The sequence below is a fragment of the Cyanistes caeruleus genome, chromosome 18 (genome assembly GCF_971803275.1).
Source record: "Cyanistes caeruleus chromosome 18, bCyaCae1.hap1.1, whole genome shotgun sequence".
Classification (NCBI taxonomy): domain Eukaryota; kingdom Metazoa; phylum Chordata; class Aves; order Passeriformes; family Paridae; genus Cyanistes; species Cyanistes caeruleus.
In genome coordinates, this window is record NC_141718.1 from 3,220,268 (window position 1) to 3,240,965 (window position 20,698).

The following is a 20,698-nucleotide window of genomic DNA, read 5'->3' on the forward strand; positions in this document are numbered from 1 at the left end:
GCCTCCATATTCAGATTTTTCAACCCAGCAATTCTGTGATTAACAGAATTAATGACGGCAGTTTTTCTGTGGTATTGGATATTATGGGTGAGTGACTTCACTACCTAAAAATGCAAGAGTGACTTCTGATGTTTCCACTGATGGGAAAAGAATTCAGACAAGCCTTGATCATGTGGATTCTGTGATGTGTAAAGTTCTCTGAAGGCAAATTGCAGCTTTTCCAGAACTAGTGGGCAGAGTCTCCACCTTCTATTGGGCTGTTTCCATGGAACTTGGAAGAATTTGCTTTGAAACCTCTCCACTTTTACCCAATTTGGTTGCAGTCAACTTGAAAAGTTCAAAAGCAAGGCCAAAGTGGGCAAAAAAACCTCATGTGCAATAAGATACACACTGTGCTACCACCCAATCCTTCACTTCCAGAGAAAATAGTTTAGTAACTAAAACTGACAGGCTATTGAGGTTCAATTCGTTCATCCAACTCAAAGGAAACAAACAAAAAAAAAACCAAACCCTAACAGCGATTCCATACTACAAAAGCCACATGTGAATTCGTCACCACCACAAAAAAAAAGCAAAAACTAAAATAAGTAAATAAGCTGTTCTTTCTCCCATCCTGTGTTGAAATGACTGAGGACAACGTGTTCCTGGATATTCCCCCTTGGGAAGGCAGGGAGAGGGAAAGGGAGCCAGGGAATCCATACACAAAAATGGAATCAACTACTACCAAAGCATGTGGGGAGTCACCAGTCCCTGCCATTACAGGCCAGGAACTCGCATGCAATTTGAAGTTAAATAAGGAGTTGCCAAAACAGAGTGACTCAGACACAACTCCAGCCTTCCTCTAAGATAAATTTAACACCTTAGCTGTGAGCAGATAGCTAATGCCACGTCCTGAAAAATGCTTAAAAGTAACATTAAAAGAAAGCAGGTTTGCACAAGGAAACTCACCCAGATGATGAATTTAAGGCAAAGCCTTTGGATACCACATCCCTCATATATTTTCTCATGTGTATTTCATGCTGTAGCAGCCACTTAGTAAACTAATCTACATCATACATTACATCCAGTACTGTGCCTAAGTAGACATACATAAATATAAGAATTACTTTCATCCTTGACTTAACAAGATAAAGCCATCAGAATACCTCAGTCACCTCAGCTCAATAATAAAGCATAAGTGTGACTGAGCAGTTCAAATTGTCACATTTGATGGAGGAGGCTCGAGAGAAGAACCCCAGGAGAGCACAAACCACTCATGTTCCCAACTTTCAAATTTTTCTTCCTTTTTCATCCCTGTATGCATTGTGCCAGATATTTTTGCACTGTTTTAACTGTAACACCACCAATGAATATTTGATATCTCTGTTTCATTTAACAGTTAAATATTATCATAGACTTTTAAACAGACTAAGCTCAGAAGTGTATTTTCTATTCAGAAAGTTGTAAAATCCAGAAAAAGAAAGCCTTAAAAACACCACAATGACAATGCTAAAGGGAGAAACTCCTTGCCACGTGTGAGGTTTCTTTTTCCCTTGGTTGCTTTCCAGAGCCCTGGAATGCAACCAGTTGACAGCCCTACCTCATGTTTACTTGCAGATAGGTTACATGGGTGGAAACAAATCTGACAATAATCTCCTATCAGCCCCTGCCTGTTCCAGCACCAAAGACCTTGGGAATAAACAACAAAGCACAGAGTAACTTATAGCCAGCTCTGTAAAACATGGAATAAAGAGAAATGAGATGTCACTCATGCACAGGAAGAACTTTGCAAAAAGGCCACATCAGCACATGCCTGTAAATTGAGTTTGCATCTTTTTGTGAACATATGGACAGAGGCCGAGTTCCAGCTTTACAGCTCAGCCCCAGAAGCAGCAGATTTGGCAGACTGTGATGAAGCTGTAACTGGTTAAATGAATGAAAGCACTTTAATCCCTTGAGAAGGCTAAGGCCCCTTAGGTTGATAAGATTTTTATTTATTTATTTAAAATACCGCATCTGGTCCCTTCAGGGAAAAGCCGATGACGCTGTCAAAGCTGCTTCAACTTTTGGTGTGGACAACAGTTGTCACATAAAGCAGATTCCTCTCTTTTATTAACAAGTTGGCTTTGTTTTGGTTGGGTAATTCAGGGGGGTTTGTTTGTTTGTTTTTAAAATCAACTTTGCATTGGGCTCTTAAGAAATCCTAAGTGTGCAACACCAGGGCAAACAGGTTTTCTGGCCACAACTCAAACAGGAAACCCAAACTGGCTGAGCCTGAAAGTAATTTGTTTTCTGAATTGGTTTTCTGTTGTTCTTTCCCCATCTGGGTTAGCACTGAGCACGGCACTTCCACTGGCACTTCTTGCACAGGAATTCTTATTCAGAGCAGGTTCAAATGCTGAAGCTGGAGCCTGATTTTCAGCAGAAAAATCAGCTGCAGTTCTGGCACTGTGTCATTAACCCCAGAAAGACTGGATGAGGGCAGTGAAGGAAGTGCAGATTTCCACATCAATTTTCCTGTGTTACTGAATCCCCAAGTATCAGATCAGGCTGTCCAGAGTTAATGTTCTAACTGTTAAATCACATCCAGATTCCAGACCATACATCATATGTTAAGAATGGAAAATACACCTAATACATAGCTATTTGGATTGCTCTCTGCATTAATAATTCTTCTTTGTTTCTTCTACTTTTATCCAGTAAAAGACACATCAGTGCACCAAATGAAAAGCTGAATAGTGAATTACACATAATACACCATAATTCTTTAATATATCTAACTTATCTACCTATATTTTCAACATTACCAAATACTAGCATGAGGTATTGTTGGTTTATTGTTAGTGAAAGGAAAATAGAGGTCAAGCTTGCTGAATAGGGCTCAGATACACTGGGATTTGAGGGAGACATATTTATCATGAGAGACTCCCAAACAGCAGAGCACAGGGTGCTGTTTCAATTAATCATCTTTGAGGAGTAAACTACAGATATCTAAAGGTCCTTTTCCACTAGAGTATCCATTTAGGGTTATAATACTTCAGTGAATACTTGGGTATGCACTCAGTTTGATTTGCTTTGACTCCTCTGGAATCTCAAGAAAGAGAACTTCTAAGACAACAGGACAATGGGAATTTCTCCACAATTATTATATTTCCCTTACGGGCATTCATGTCTACCATGAGTTATTTTTCTGATGTTTACAACTCAATTTAATGGCCTGGAAATGTCTTCTTCAAATTGAGGGGAAAACCAAGGAAAGGTTGCAGCTGATTGTTGTAAGTATTTTTCTGCAGGCACCCACAGCTGACATATCCAATACCTTGAAGCACTGTCTGTTTTGATGTCAATGTCTTTTTAATATCCAAGGTCTTTTGGGAAAAGAGGTTTTTCTGCCCCCTGAAAAAGCGAGGCTGCTTGTTTTGCCTCTTTTTTTCTCTGTTCAGCAAAACCTCACATGAGATGCTCCAAGCAAGCCTGGTATTGAGAATACACAGGTGATCACCTCACAGCTCTACATGGTTTTTGTAGTGGAATTTATTTTCTCTGGCATTTCTTTTCTCTGTTTTTTGGGGGTTTTTTTCCCCTCCAGAAATTTTCTCTCTTTTAATTCTCTGGAATTTTTATTTAACTCTGAATAAGTGTCCCAAGCAATCTATATGTAACAACTATTCTTCCTAATGTTATCTGAATTAAGGAAAGATCTGTAGAGTACCTGTGTTCATAGTCAAATAAATCAGGGATACATTTGCTTGAAGCTTCCTTTATTATTAACCCTTTATATTTTGAAGATATTAGTTCTCTTGTAGAAGTTTGGGAGGGCTCTCATATGAGATCACTTAGCATTTGTTAATTCTAACTTAAAGTGTACAAAAGACTGGTGAAACCACCAGAGATCAAAGGAATAAGAAAAAAAGCCTAAGGCATCTTTCCTCTCCACACAAAACAATACAGGCCATGCACTGCATTAATCACCTCCTCAAGACTTCTGTGCTCCTACCAGCCTTTATTCAAACCACCTCATCGAAGCACCGCTGAGGCAGCAGTTTGCTGGGACAATGCAGAAGCAAATGTGAGGAGTGACAGCCTCTCTTCCTGGAGAGGAGCAGCATTAACATCTCTGCAGGAACTAGACAATGTTCCAAAGAAGCTGAGCTGCTGGGAAAGCCTGAAATTGAACTTTACATTTCAGGTTCAAACTTGTGCCCAATTTGCATCTGTGTAACAAAAAGTTGCGATGTGAATTAGTAAACACTGGCGGAATGGCCTCTTGTTCCTTACTAATCCAGACTGTGCAGACAAAAAGAGGGGTAAAATTTTGTCTTTTTTGTTGAAGTTACACAAAATCAGCCAGTTACCAACAATAAAAATAAACTTAAAGTAATTTAATTGATCCACTCAAGGTAACTCCCATTAAGGACATTTTAGAATTCAAGTTAGAGGGAAAAAAAATGAACAGACTGAAATACTTCAGTTCTCCACACCCTGAGATCACACACTAAGATCAATAAAGTTGAGGCCATCTGATGTCTATTCTGGAATGTAATCTTGGCTGATGAGCTGTGCCTTGCCCATCTCTGAATTTGCCCTTTAGGACATCATTTTCCAATTAGCTGTTTTAATAGGACTCCCAAATGAGCTTTTGTCTATCATGAATTCATTGTTCTGAGCTGCAGTTCTACGCTGCTGGAGGCTCCCTGTTCTCAAACTGTAATTCCCAGCAGTCGTTTTCCCCACGTGTCCATAATCATCAAAAAACCTCCACAAAATACTCACAGCAGTTGGTCCAAGCTGCAAGAACTGATGGATGTTGCAGCACTGAGCCCCTCCAGCCCTGCAATGGTGTGGTCAGCCTGGAACATGTCATGTGGCTGTGACACCACACTGTCACTTAGAGGGGAAATTCTGTGCTGAGGTTGGACCAGCAACTTCCACCCAGCCTTTCATCCTCTTGTGTAACATATCACTGAAAAGGGACTGCTGTGAGCGTAAGTAAAACCCAAGAGATGTGGAGCAGGCCAGGTGGATTTGTCCCTCTGATGGAGTAGGAATGGCTGAGCAAGTGACAGGCAGGTCTTTCCCAAAAATTGGTGTTGGTTGGAGGCTCTGAGGACAGTTCCCAGAATTGCTCAGTGACACCCCAACTCTACAGTTCAGTGCTGAACAGGAGTTCAGTGTCAGGGAAAAATATATTAACAGATCAATCAATTATTCAGCTAAGCTTAGGATTATCTGAACTAACCTGGCTACTTAAGATATTTACATCTGAATTATTATTAGACATGACAGCAGAGTCTGGAATCTACTACAAATAATTAGCATGGGATCCTAAAGGATTAAAAAAGAGTAAACAAGGATCCTGCTCCTTTAACATTTACATTCCTGTGTGTCTTATACTGGTATAGAAATTATAGTTATGCATCACCAACATACTGTGCTAGGAATTACCCCAAAACCTCAAACTACAATTTGATGACTCAGGAGGACGACTTAAGGCAAACAGAGGTAGTAAAGAAGATGAAATATTAAGTTTAACTTGTCCTACTTAACAATTTGGGACCTTATTATTATTATCAAACTGTGGCACATAGGATACGCTGCTTCTGCAATTTGCACTAATTAGACACAGGGAAGGCAGAGAGATGCCTTCACAGCACCAGAGAATTCTCCCAACCAAAAGGGACATCCCAGTAGGACTCACAAAGGTCCTTGAGGAAAAGGCAAACAAGTAGTTAAAGCCCTCATGTTGTCTGGAGGACAACAGGGCTCAGTCTCTGACAGAAATAGCCAGGGATAAACCACAAATCTTTGTTTCCACTGGCACTCCAAGAAAACACATCTCAGCCCAAATCCAGCTGTCAGCCAACCCCTGCCCTCACTTCACCTTTGTCTCCTTCTTCAACTTGGCCCTGTGTTTTAAGCTCTTCTTAAACAGAAAGAGAAGGTAAATTCTTCCTTCAAAAATACAACAAACTTAATTAAAATATCAATCCACCTTCACTGCAGAATTATGATCTGGTGGGGCAATGCAGGACAAACAATAAAATCCAGGGGATTTCATTCTATATAATGTCCTTACAGTAACCCCAGAAATGCTTCTATGCCAGGATACTCACACCTGAGTAATGGAAATTCTAAAATTATATCATAAATAAGAAAAGACCAAAGTATCAAAGTAAGAGTGAGACAAATCTTTGGCTTAATGATTCACTCGAGTAAATCAAACCTAAAATCAGGTCTCTGTTACAGTGATCTGGTGGACATACAAGGATCATTCCAGTTATATATGAAGGCTACACAAATAGTCTTTAAATGACAAATATAACATACACAACCTACTACCAGTTTTCTGACAATTATTTAAAAAAAATGTTAACACTAACAGAGCAACTCCCTTTTAAAAAGGTGAGATGATACACTGGCAGAAGCATTTAGGGGTCTGAATTTAGGAGGGGCAGCCAAGTAATGTGGCACATCCCCAAGAGCACATGTAATTCCTGGCAGATCAGTGGCATTATGTGACTGCTTCTGTTCTTGCCTATCACCACTCAGGAACAATCAATTATTGAACTATTTGCTTTCTAAAGACACAGCCCTGGACAAGGCAGAAGACCTGCATGGAAATATCAGACGCTTAGTTTTTATTTAGCATGACTGGAGCTCTTGAGAGAGATAAAGTACAACTATGTTGTTAAACACAATGTTGTGTTTTAAACAGTGGCAAAACATAATAGATTAAAAGCTGCCAAAATATCCATTTTATCTTGGTACTGACAAGATATTCCCACAGCATGCAAAGAACTTGCTTACAGAAGACACTAGACAAAGAAAGCTAGAGCATAAATTTACATTATCTTGACCAAGTAAATGGCAGAAAAGTTTTGAGTATTAGCAGGAGTTTTAATAAATCAATCAGAAACAGGGGAATCTTACCAGCACTCGATCTCCAATTTTGAGCTCCCTTTCTCCTTTCTTTAGTGATCCAGCTTCTGAGAGGTTTGATATAGATTCGCTGGCAGTTTTGGAAAGATTGCTAATCTGAGAAGGAGTTGCATGTTCCTTAGCAGCAAGGGGGGTTTTCTGTGGAATTCCTGAAGGGGGGAGTGCAGCAGTGGATGACACTGCACTAGCAGCTGATGTGGATGTTGGGGATGTGGCCCTCGAAGCATGAGCTGTCTGGGTACCGTTGGCTTCATCCTCTGTCACCACTTTCCTGGTCAGTTTGGACGGCCTTGTGAATATTCCCCTCAGGGGTTCACACTGGAAATAGCGAACTCCAGCCACTGAGCCATCGTTCTTCCCGATGGGCTCATCCAGGACAATGCCTGCCCACTGCCCTGGAGCAAACTGGGTTTCCCCCAGGAACTGGATGAAGCCAGGTTTGTTCCCATTGACCCAAACGCGCTCCCCGACTCTGAAATCATCCACAAACTCCTCGTGTGCATCTGCAGGGGCTGTGCTTGAGGTCTTCTCACTAGGAATTGTTTTTTCTGCTGGAGCTGGAATCAAAGCACAATGAGAAACAATGGGAATCAAATACACTAATATGTCAAAGAGCATCATTACTTAGTTTCAAAGTAACAATGTCCCTAATTAGGAGATCACAACTCCTAATTTTTCTGTGCAAATGCTGTAATCTCTGGAAAAAAGTAATTCAAAATCTAAGGACAGACACACTGAATGCATTTCATGAAGGTTTTTGTAAAAACCTTGTAAAAATCACAGGTCTGACTTCAAAAACTCCCAAAGCATTTTCATCATGAAAAGGTTTCTTTGAGGAAAATTGCTTGATCTCCGATTAATAACCTTTAGATTTTTTGTAAGTTCTACATGCAATTTTTTAAAATCAGAAATACAAGCAAAAATACACCAGTGTAAAGAGTAAAAATAGTGTATACAGCATTCAAGGTACTTTTTGTCAGAAGATGAATAACGTAATAATTAGGATATTTAACTATTCCTTACCAGCAGCAACAGGTGCAGGTGTTTTCAGCAATGTACCCCCGTGCTTGATGGTCTTTGAAGGAGCCTTAAGTCCACTTGGTTTTAACATACTCATCTTTTTGCAATACCAGTGGTTATCCTCCTCGTCTGTAGCAACTATCTTTTTCCAAACATGGAGAAATATATTGTTCAAGCTTTTTCAACTCTGGAATAAACCTGTATATAAAAAGTTCAGACATGAGGAAAGTCAGTGCTAACTCCTGCAGAAGGGATTTTTATATATGCACAATCTGTGTATAAAAAATGCTTTCCAGTAGGAAGCAGCAGCATTTCCAACTCCCCATCTTTTGAAGGCCACTTCCTATTTAAAATCTGAATCATCAAAAGAACTCACTTTGCTGAGTGCTGCTGTATTTATCTGGAGATTTAAACTAAAAGACTATTTTAAGAAAGAAAAACAAAGCCCTTAACAGCATAGCTAACATAACACATAGATTTAACTGCTGCACACACACAACTGTTTTCAGTCACATTTTTCCAGTGTTGCAACATCCCAGCAAAACCAACTTGAGACTAGAGAAAAAACAGCAAGAGAAATCAAGACAGCCAGGAATTTGAGGATAAAAGGAGTAATGTTTCTAAGAGATTGGAACTGAAAAGCTTAAATTGTTTAAGAGTTACATGATGACAAGTGAAAAGCAAAGAGCCACCTCAGCTCTCTGTGACCTCAGATCACAAGATACGCTGGCTTTCAGTCCCCACCAGTGCCCCAGCTAAGAGGAGGGACTCTTCCCAGCGTTGCTAGGATAGAACTTGGAAGCCAGCAGCTCAAAGCTTTTCAGGGAACTGTTTTGCCACGGAGGCATCTTCTTTCTGATTACAAAAGCTTCAGAAAGGCTTTTTCATCTCTAAGGAAAAATCTGTATTTTTTTACCTTGAATGCGAATTCAAAGCCGAACTTCAAGGCGACTGCTCTCGCCCCTCTTCAAAGGAATAAACTATTCTGTGTGAACACAGCTTGGCTTTGTGCTGACTTTTATATGAGGCACTGCCAGAACAGCAACACTACTTAAACAGCAGCAGCACACACCTAAACACAAACCTGAAGGGGAAAAGGAAACGGGCACGCAGCGAATTTGCTCAACTGTTTGCTCAGAACACGTCAAACAAGAACTACAAAGCAGGTCTCAGTCCTGCCCTTTACTCAGCACTCTGGCACCTGTCAGGACAGAAAGTTGTGCAGCTGCAGCCTCCCAGGGGTGCAAACTGGGAGCTCAGCACCCAGTTAAAGGTAAAACAAACCTGCCAGGAGAGACAGCTCTGCTGCAGCAAGGAGAACCAAGGGGAATAAACCAAACCTATGTTTATGTACCAGTCTAAGATCTGTCCCTCCTGTATTATGAAATATTAATCAGCATTCCTAAAAATCTATTCACTGCTTTGTGAACCTAAACACCAAAGTGAAACATTCCTTACGCTATTTCAAGACCTGCCATGCCAAATTCAAGGCATTTTCTAAGTCTGTAACAATGTTATATTTTAAAAAGCATGAATTACCACCTTGGATGTAATTGTGTTTGCCTACAATTTAAGTTCTGCTCCATGAAAATGATGAAGTGCTGGGAAGATTTCTGAGCTTTTTTTTCCTATTGCTGATAGAAGTTTGTCACCCACCTGCCTGCAGAGTTATGACTCTGCATCATATTTCCTTATCTTTGGTTTCAGAAATCTTCTAGAACTGCACTTTGATATTAGACACCAAGGCCTGAAAAGCTTTCTTTTCTCTCTTAAAAATGTACTCTCTTCCTCAGGCTGCAGGCCCTATTCCCTCCTCTCCAATTCTAGCATTTCCATGCTCAATTCCCTTATTTTCCTCAACCCATCAAAATCCATACAGAAAAACTGTTCAAGATAAAGAAGGATTTGGTACAAAAACAGGAACAGGAGAAGCATCATGGTCAGTCCTTTTTAGTTTACAGTCAGTGCCAAAAACCAAATTGGCGGAAATTTGGGCCACGGGGAGTCCACCTTAAGGAAATTTTCTCCTAAAGCCTGGAAGCTGGAACTGTTCCCCAGCACTTTTCCATACATCACTTCTTTTTTGGCCCCCAAAGACCATTCCAGCACCACCACAACTGCATTGTGCAAAGACATGTATAGCAAGAGAAAGCACACACTACATTACTACCCAGATAAGACTTTGGCAGTTTCAGTTAATTATTTATTAATAGATGGTTAACAAGGCTCTGCTCAACAGAAAGTTAGAATGTTCTACCACTGCATTTCTTGGCTCAGGGTACTCATTCATAGTTTAATCTTGCTCTCCACAGTCATGGGTTATATATTTGCTGTGTCATTTGCTTTTCTCAACACACAGGCCTTCAACTAGGCCAGAAGTAACACAATCCCTCATGTTCTGGTTTCAGAGGTACTGAAATTGTAGCTTAATTCAGAAAAAAAAAATCAAAGCTAAGATTATAGGCAACACTTTTTGATAAATGACTGCCTCACTGCAATATTTAAAATGCAACTGCTGGTCGTAGGGACAGGGCCTTTGAAGCAGCATTGCCTAATGAAGCTCATAAAACACGTAAATTTGCATCAAGTGATTTTGAGCATTACACACTCCAACATATCCTAACAGGCTCCAGATGTCAATGATCTCATTTCAATTCTCATAAAAGACAGCAGCTCACTGCTTGTCTCAATTTGTTCTCTCCTCCCTTGAATCTGTCTCAGCTCTCCTGAAAAAGGATCCTTATAACCAATATTACTGTGTCCCAAAATATCCTGCCATGAACCTAAGAGAAGGTTCAGAAAGCCTCTGATAATAAATTCCACTGAAGTGTTCTACCAACAACAAAACTGAGCACAAAAAGTGATTTTAAGCAAAGGCTTTTCACTTGTGACAGTATTGGAAATATATGACTACACACAATATGAATTTTAACTGATTAATGATATCCTTATTCTTATTTACTTTTTAAAGACCTCTAAGGATTGCAAGGATCAAGGAACAAGTTCGGAACCACTGGTTAAAGTAAATAAATCCTACTAATGTGCTATGTGGTAATAGATACAAATTCTGTTGGCAAGTTGATATTAAAAATAAACAAATAAAATGTAGCCACATAATTAAAAAATTACAAAAGCAGAATATTTTCCAAAAAAGGAATTCCTATAATAAAAAGAAAGCAGCTGTCCAATGTTCCTTTCAATAGTATTTTCAACAAACAGTACTCCAAAAAGAACTAAATTAAGTAAGAACACAGAGAGAAAAGCCTCATTCTACTTAACCCTGTAGTCACTACAAGAATTTAGGAGTACCAGTGGAACCACAGAATAGTTTAGGTTGGAAAAGACCTCTAAGTTAATTAAGTCCAGCTTTTCCTAGTTCTTCAAAACACTTCATATTAAAAAGATTAATATTTAACTTAGCTAACACCATTAATAGACTAAGTACTGCTGGAAAATGCCTTGCAATGCCAATGCATTTCCAAGCTCAAAAAGAGACCACTTAATTTGTTCATTGTGCTGAGCATAGAGGTGCTTTGCAAAACACATATAAACAGTCATACTAAAAGACAAAGAGTAAATGTTCTGAAAGGGGTTTGTAGAACAAATAACTGCTGAAAAATCTCACAGGGCCCTATAAGCAGAGACCATCACATGCAACCCCTGTGGTAGTCAGTAATAAGCACCTGGAAAATAAATTCCCATGCCGTGAAGAAAAGGTAAAATTACCAAAATAAATCAGAAAATCCCTTTGTAGAAAAGCTAAATGGAAAACATATTCCAAAGACCACCATGATGCAGTAACTTCACGTTCCTGAGAGAAAAACAAACTCAACACAAGAAACAGTTTGAAATCTCTGCCTGAACAGCATTTCTTAAATACCTGTTTCATACTTGTCCAGCTGCTGCTGCCAAGCTTGAAGGAGCTCATGAATCATGCCTTAAATATCTGGAGTTTGGAGAAAGTAACTTGGAATTTTGAACCTGGAAAGATTTCGCTCCAGTCTATGAGTTACTCCAAGAGCTCTGACCCTACACAGTTATGAACGCAACTCCTAAAATTATTGCAGTCTTAAAACTAAAGCACATAAACATGTTCTCTGTGATTAAGATCTAATTCCTACAGCTCCAAAAGCTGTATTTGCAGTCTCCTGGGCTGTTATTACACTCGTGTAAAAAGTGAGTATATATATTTACAAAAGCACTTAATAGTTTTAGTTGAATTTTATAAGCTTTTGAAATTCATACCTGATTTAAAAATACAACCCCATTTTTGCTTTGAACAAAATCAATGCCTTCTCCTTGCACTTCTTTTTGCTGCTTGCTACCTCTTGGGAGAATATTGCTTTGTGTGCAAGAATGAGCTGGATCAGAGCCAAACTTGTGGAAGATTCTGGGGGGAGTAATTCATGTACAGCAGGTGCACAAACTGACCAGACTGGAACATGGCAAACAGCATCCTTACAGGAACAATTCTGGATGAAGGGGGCACAAGAGAAGCTGAATCCTAGAACTTAAAAAATCTTCTCAATCCTTACTCCCCCTCTGCTGCATTCTGGGTCTGTTGGACAAATTCCTTACTGGGCACCCAAAAAGTCTGAATAACCTCTCTGCAAGCAATGGATTACATTTACAATGAAATACTGCAGAGCACAAATATCCACTGTAAATGTCTCACTCAGCTTCAAAGCCAGCCCTGTACAATTACAAGTTGCTAAACCAGAAGGATGGATTTGGAAGCCCTCATGCATTCACTTTGCTGAGCTTCTCTGGAGTGATGCAGCACTCTTGATGTTCCTGGCCACCCACTATTTAAATACAACTATTTTGGAGCAATGAACTCACATCCATGTCTCTCTGCATTGATCCACTGAAGCCAGACAATGAAAAGGCAAATGAACTTCTCTCTGCCCCTCACGCTCCTGACTTACTGCAAATTCCATGTGTTTTGTCAGCTCTGATGCATTTATTGAATGAGCAGCAAGTTCAGACTGAAACACACCAGAAAGCACCGTAGGCATTTGTTAACAAAGCGAGGCACAAACAGCAAATTATGGTGGGACTGAGGTAACACCCTCTGCAGAGGCCACTGTTAAACCAAACTGAGCATCTGAGCATCACTCGAGGATTTAACTGCACTTCTCAGGGATTACACTGTGGAATTAGAGGCATCTTCAGGTATCAGTCACAATGAAACTAATATAATTTAAGAAAGAATTTATATATAAAACCGAAAACAAACAGAATTAAGAATTTAAGATTTCAATACAAGACGAGCTGGCATTAGGAAGTCAATATTTGATTACTCATTCAACACACAGCAACTAGAGAAAGGGAGCATTTAAAAACACAGCTTCAGTTTTGTTTTGTCTTCCAGAAACCATTGATTTTTATGTCAACTAGTCAAATAATGTTATGTTCTGAATTTAGCCTTCAGATACATCACTACTAGAAGACATTATTTAATTCAATGTTTTTTGTGCCAAGTGCCATGAAAACATATTTATTTGGGTAACTATGCTCTGCTTATTGTCCACATCAAAACATGATGCTGGCACCTGCCCATCAGACCAATGTTTTGTACCTCACCTTTAAAGGTAGAAAAAAATTGCATTTATAATTCAGCCAATCAGGTGGAAAATAACAAAAGAAATCCAGACTTTTCATATCTGTTGTTTGCAGGTTCTGGAACAGGAAATAAAAACTTTGTAAGAAAATAAGCAAGAAGGTCTCATAACTTATTCAGGATCCTTATGACATTCTGCTTTCCAGCCCAATCCAACATAACCATCATAGGAATTCCAGAGGTAAACCCTCCACAAAGGCAAACACTTAACCTACAGGAATCTCACAGCCACAGTTTCTTATATTCTATTTTTAACATAAATATGAATTTTACTAGGGACAGACTCTTGAAAAAGTGCATCTCTCCTTAATTTAACCAGGCATAACTATTAAATTAACAGAGCAAAAGCAATTCTTTCTCTTCTGAAGTGTCTTCATTGTAGCTACCAGGATAACTCCAGGAAATTACTGCTGTGTGCAAGTTTTAGTAGGGCTTTAGTCTAACCCAAACACAGCTTGCTTTTGCTGCCATAATAACACGAGCCCAAAGCCTGCAGGAATTTGGGAAGTTTGCCCACTGGAATGACACAGCTCCTCTGACAGTGGCACTGATGTGAGGAACTCAACCTGAATCAAAGAGTGGCAAAAACCAACAAAACTGAAACAGAGCTATCCCATCAGTGGCAGAGGGCCTGAAAAACCTTCTAACTATATTTTCCAGGGAACTGGTTTAGATAAACATCCCTTCAACTGAGGCAAGCAGTGTGTGTTTAGTGAGAGAGGAGCACACAGGGATCTCCAGAGCAATCCCAGGGCTGTAACACAAACACTCAGCCTTGTCATCACTCATCCCACCATCAAACCACCGCACCCGGGTCTAAGGACATCCCCAAAAATAGCTCCTGGGTTTTTCTCCAAAGAACAAATCCCGCTTTCCTTAAGATCTCAAAGATGCTCCCTCTGTCTTGTACACTGAGAGGGACTGAGGAAGAATGTTTGGGAATCCCAAAGCCCCACAGCACTGTCCCTCATTAAGTACTTGGGAACCTACAGCTCAACCAGCAACTTCAGATTTATTTTTCAACTGAAATCTAAAGTAGAAGTATTTCTGTACCACAGGGATGACTGGAACTCTTCTCCACGTGAGTTCACAGATCCCAGGGTATTCAGAACCAAAGACTTTTAGATCATCTTTCAACATCAGCCAGGCTTGCACGCAAATCTGTATTTGATTTTGACCTGCTGGGTAATTTCAACTAAATAAAATAAAAAGCAGGAGATCTCTAATAAAAATAAGTCCTATTCCTACAAGTTTCACAGAAGTAGGTGCCCAGGAGTGAGACTTATATTTAAAGAGTTTTGAGTTTCTCCCAGTACCTTCAGAACAACTGATTTCTGAAGCAAATTTGCCATCAATACATTTGATAGCAGCAGGTTATCAGTTTGTTAGGAGATAATATAAAAACTGAGCTTAAGAAAGGCAACCATTATGAGGTCTAAATCCACTGAAAATTTGTTTTAGGGAATTGCTAAATTGCTAAATAAGATGCAAGGCTGTTTTCCTACCTTGGGAAGTGCAGGATAGTTGCTGCAAATTGTATAAACAGGATTTTCCCAGCACACGCCAGGGAAAGGGAAAAGGTGGGGTGAATTTCTGTAACTCAGAAACTGTACTAAGAAGAAGCTGAATCAGATCAAAGATAGTAAGAGGCTTAGGACCTGAAACCATCAGTCAGATATTACAGCACTGCTATGAGGAAGGTAATTCATCAAAGTTTCAGCTCTGCTTATGGATTTTAATTCTGCATCAAGGACATTTTAAGTCACCCTGTTTTATCATTCTAGAACTTGCTATGCTCATTCAGATTCCTAAATGACTCAGGATCCTCAGTGAAGAAACACTGAAACACAGACTGTTGAATATGAAGCACAAATGAGAGGATGTCTAAAAAACTATTTCAGGCCAGCAATTTGTGAGTAATTTTTTTCTCAGTCTACTGCTATTTCAAACACAGCCTGATCAGTATCTTTAAAAAGATTCTGCCTATATTTAATTAATCAGGAAGAGCTGATAATTGTTAATATGATGCAAATTCTTAACACTTCAAGTTGCCACTGTGCACACAGATTATAAAAACACTGCTGCTCTGGTCTATTAAAAGATCAGAAAGCACATGATCCTCCCTCCTCAGCACATCATTCCCTACAGAAGGAGTCAAGGATTGAGGAGTAGAGAAAGTTTCCAACTAAGTAAATAATTGTCACCTCTTCTGGTAAGCCCATTATCATCACTCACTAATTTTCCTACATTTTTCTCAGGAAATTCTTGTCTTTCCCCAAACACCTCCGTTTCAGTAAGAAAAAGAACAGTTTGTTTGATTGTCCATACTAATTTCTGTTGATGATAATGCACTTCAGCCATCCCAGTAAGTGCAATCAGTCAGAATAAAATGATGACTTTGGAATAGCAGTCTCAAGTTTAACTTATTTGGGATCTACAATTTAAATTTTGGGAAAGAATATATCATCTCCTGTCAGCCTCAGATCCCAAGGCATTTAAAGGCACAAAGACTTCTCCCTAATACAATTACAACCAAAGCAGCTGAAACAAAGATGCTGCTTTTTATAGTACGGATTTAATTCTGATAGACTTGGGTGAAACTGTAACTGTTTCACACTGGGTGAAAACATCAAGTCAGCTGTCTCTTTTTAGCTCTCTATGTTCTTAGCCTCTGAAATCAGCACCATGACTGCTGCAGGGCTGGCAGAGAGCTCAGGACAAGTACAAATTCAGAACTTGGATAAATACTGCTGTGATTGAGTGGATGCTGCTGTCAAGCAGAATAGCAGAATGAGAGTGTCAAATAAGCTGATTCTATACAATATTGAGTTTCTCTCTCTGCCTTGCAATTTCCCCTCATAACAAGCTAAAAATATAGACAGTAAGATTAAAAAGATCAGGGGAAATGAACAGCTTGTAATGGTGGCTCTTCTGGAAACAGTGGAGATGTGTCTTATAAATTAAAAGAACGTATGGTACTATTCTTATGAGTCTGTACAAATAATTAATGAGATGTTCCAAGTAGAAAAACTTAGGTGGGTATTAAAGCACAAACTTGTACAAGCCTGTCCTCAGATACATCTGAATCCTTCACAGCCCAGTATCAGATTTGTGGGTATTTCTAAGGGTCAGTCACAGAGTGCAGCTTCACTCTGCAAAAACAAATGGATGTGGAGGACAGACACCTGCACCAGCACGAGGTGTTTAAATCATCAGGGAGATGCTGACAGAGTTCTGCTGGTCAACAGCAACGAAAAGGTTGCTCCAGCAGGAACTGGCATGGGGCTGGGGGGCAGCTGAGATTACAGCTAATGCAGTATACAATTGCCTTTCATGAAATAACAAAACACCATCCATCTGAGGCATTTCCAAACATGCTGCTCCAATAAGGATTCCAGTGAGTTACTCTTTATATGTGCCAGCAGAGCCAGTAGTCCCTAAGGAATGCCAGAGGATTAAACAAGAGCTGCATTCATTCATGGTTGTCATGTTCAAACATTAGAAAACTTGCATTCAACATACAGAGTTAACATTTGACCCGAGTGTTTTAGAAAGAGAAAGAAAAGCAGCTCTGAAAAATCATATTGGCAAGGCAGAGCTCTCTATTTCTTTTTAAGGAGGATCTATCGTTATATATTCTCAGTCCCTCCCAAGAAAAACTTTAACAGGGCTAAAAGGGAGGAACACTACAGGAATTATGCAATCTGCACAAGCTGAGTAAATAAAGGCTGCCTTGGGTATCCACAGTCAGAAGATGGCAAACAGATACAACCTGAAAGTCAGACAGGAAATCTTCAAGAGCTCTAGGAAGTCGTAGCAATCAGCAGAGCGAGCACTGCTCCTTCCTACAGCGTAACCACGCGAGGAAAGAGGCTGCTATTCCCTACGGAATACATCTGGAGTGAGCATACAAGACAGCTGGTGTTCTGCCCTCCCTAGAAAGCTGGGATCTTCTCTTTAAGTGAAACCATACAAATTATGTAAAACTCTTTTTTGCCAAGTAAAATCTCCCTCTTGATCCCTAAAGAGACGGACATTTCAGGTCACATTTCCAAGCTTTTCTGCTTCAGACAACTCATCCCTCTCCCTTCAGTACACAGAATGATTTAGTGCACTGTAGCACAGACAGAAAATCTGCCAGCACATATACAAGGACTGGGCAGGAAGAGAATCCTGAAATATTGTCATTTTACAAGCAAGAACTAACAATCCTCAACATGTAAAAGATGAACAGTTAAACTTTCCTTGGAAAAAGAAATGCTGCTGTGGGTGGAGGGGAGGTGTTTATTTTTCCTCCACAGTTTCTGCTTTGCAATCTTCCTACTCTTGCAGCAGGTGCACATGGACACACTTCAGGAAAACCACTCTGCCGCTGGTAGTTTCAAATTTACATTGAATTCAGAATGCATATTTCTGTTCTTTGAGTAAAATACTTTGCAAAGCAGCTGGCATTAAGGCACTTCCTCTTTTGTACCTCTTTTTCTTTCTTCTTCCTACGTGTCAACACAAGTATCACATGTTTTAAAATCCTTCTGCTCAAAGATCTCAAAGCAACCTGTGAACTTCTATAAAACCCTGCCCATTCCGCACAGTGGGTAAGCAAAGAGGTAGGGAACAAGTCTTCATTTCACAGTCATATTTTTAATCATCAACATATACAATTACAGAGTAAAATTTCCTCCCCATGCTCTGTTTTGGAAAATTTCTTTGGTGTTGGCTTTTGTTTGTTTATATTTTGAAAAATTATTTAAAGTATGGAATCAGAACCAAGATGAAAGGGAGAAGTAACTCCTGATTTTTTTATGTAGCAGGAATCGCATTGCCCTGTGAGTAACAGCACTAATTACCTTGTGCCCCATGACAGCTATGGCACAGAAAAGGGAGCACTGCATGGCCTGAGGTACAGCACTATAGCGGGAACAAGAGGGGCCTGGAGCAGCGCCTGTGCCTGGGAATCCCGCAGCTCTGACACTGCCTAGAACATGGCAGCAAACTCTCCTGAGCCACCTGAGGGGATGCCAGAGCAGCTCACCTGGAAACCAGTAGCTTTTATAACAACGCGAGGATGGTGAGCGGCCATAAAAAAAAAAAAAACAACAAATCCCAAACCGACAAGGTAGATTATTAGTAAAATATCCGTATGTAAATGCAAGATACTGGGAACTGCGGGTCAGCACTTACCAAAGAATATAGGGAACACCCAAACCTCTTCCCTCAGAATCAGCCACTCAAGCCACCACTAACATAGCACAGCGCCGCAGCTTCCCAGGGCGAGACTCGAGCAGAGGCTGCGATCCGACCTTCGTGTCCCCGCTCCGGACAACCACCCCGCGGGCTGAGGGAGACGAGGCCGCCTCGCTGCTGCTCAGTCCCGTCCCGCCGGGGTTCGGCCGGGCCCCCGCTGGAGCGGCCGCTGCGGGGCGGAGCGGGCAGCACGTGTGGCGGCCGCTAACAGCCCTCAGCGCCGGGGCCCGGCCCGCCGCCCCTCACGGCCTCACTGCCTCCCCTCACGGCCCCGCCGCTGCCCCTTACGGCCCCTCAGCGCCGACCCCCGCGCCCTCAGACCCGCCCAGCGCGGCGCCCGGACGGGAAGCGCGGAGGCCCCGAGGCGAGAGGCGGCGGCCGCGGCTCCCCCCGCCCTCAGGCGCCGCCGTCGCCCCGCGCGCTCCCCAGGGCGGCCCCCCCCCACCGGCTCCACCGCCTCACCGGCCCCGCCGCCAGCGCAGCTTCCGCCGCCTCCTCCGGCTGCTGCTCCCGCTCCTGCTCCTGCTCCCGCTCCCCCTCTGCAGCGGCGCCGCCCCGGCTGGCAGGAGGCGGAGCGGGGCGGGCACAACGTCTGCGCCCGCCGGGGCGGGGACTGCACCAGCAGCAGCGGCACCGGCGGTGCCCCCGAGCTCCCCGCGCCCCCTCCTCTCTCTTTGTCCGCCCCCCGCTTTGTTCGCCCCGCGGCAGGCGCAGCTCGGGGCAGGGAGCGGCTGTGCCCCGGCTCGGGGTGACCCCGCCGCAGCCGGTGGTCCCGGAGCCGCCGCTGCGGCACAGCCCGGCTGGGTGGGAGGGGGAGAGGGTGGGCACAGACGGGGAGGTGTGAAGCACATCGCTCTAGTGGGTGAATAACTTCACTGTCTGCTGCTTCGCTCCATTTTCCTTTTGTCCTGATGCCCAGAAATTTATGATGCAGAAATTTATCATCCCAAAGTACTGAATATTTTTATTTTCATTGTGTTTGTGAAGCAACACGGTGGAAGCTGGCGTTATCCAACTGTTAAAGTTTAAACAGCTGGAGCAGCAGCTCCAACGCCATCATCAACAATTTAATACCGATTTCCAAGGCTGAATCAAAGAGCTCTGCTCCACTTCTTCCCCTCTTATGAAGAGGCAGCAGAGCCCAGCCAGAGCTGGCCCATCACCGCTGAATTCCTCACAAAGCAAACCTCAGTTTGCAGTCTCATAGCTTGTTTGGTTTCTGCATGATGCCATTCGAACAAAAGGGTGATGAGAAAGCAGTTCCACTGCTGGGAACTGATTGCAATTTGTGTTTCATTTTGGCTTCGTTCTTTGGCATTAATCCAGCACGGTAAAGCACAAAATGCTGTGAAGCCCTCCCCCAAATAATAGGTTTCAACTACATCAGCATTCAGCAATGTTTGTTAGAATTTCACTTCCTAAACATAAAACAGAATCTCTTGCCATGGTCATTATATGGTGAAATAGATATTTGAATCCATGTACAGCCACCCCTCTTTCTCCCTGCAAAATCTGATAAAAGTTTTGCTGAATAAGGACTTCAGGGTTTAAACATTGGCTTCTATTTAGAAGTGCAGACCCAGCAAAGGATCACTTTTTTTTAAAAAATGACCCTGCAGCCCCTAGCAATAGAAATAATCCCTAACACAAAAAGTGCAATAAGGGTAGAAATTGGAGAGCTGTACTAACTTTACAGAACACTTGCCTAAAATATCTGCTGGCTTGAGAGCTGCAGTGGTGAACCTTTGTGCTTTTTTTGATCTGATGCTAATGTAGAATGGGTTTTTCTCTAAGTGTTTCTATAATTCTCCATCATTAATTTGATGTTTTGTCTCTCAGTTAATTTGCAACCATGTAAGTCCATCTCAAATGCTCGCAGTTCAGTGCACAGCA

The 20,698-nt window shown here is 41.5% G+C and overlaps 1 protein-coding gene across 17 annotated transcripts in view; it reads right to left on the bottom strand.

Moving 5' to 3' along the window:
* CLIP1 (CAP-Gly domain containing linker protein 1) overlaps positions 1 to 19,588 on the bottom strand; it is a 60,897-nt gene extending 41,309 nt beyond the window's left edge. For 9 of the 17 annotated variants that reach the window (XM_086855414.1, XM_086855405.1, XM_086855403.1 and 6 more), the window contains exons 1-3: positions 18,743 to 19,251; positions 7,942 to 8,136; positions 6,910 to 7,475 (exon numbers count right to left, since the gene is read on the bottom strand). In XM_086855414.1, coding sequence (XP_086711540.1) covers positions 6,910 to 7,475; positions 7,942 to 8,035 — 660 coding nt within the window. In that variant the 5' untranslated portion in view covers positions 8,036 to 8,136; positions 18,743 to 19,251. The other 8 variants (XM_086855406.1, XM_086855404.1, XM_086855412.1 and 5 more) reach the window with 3 other exon arrangements.
* Positions 19,589 to 20,698: the final 1,110 nt, after the last annotated feature.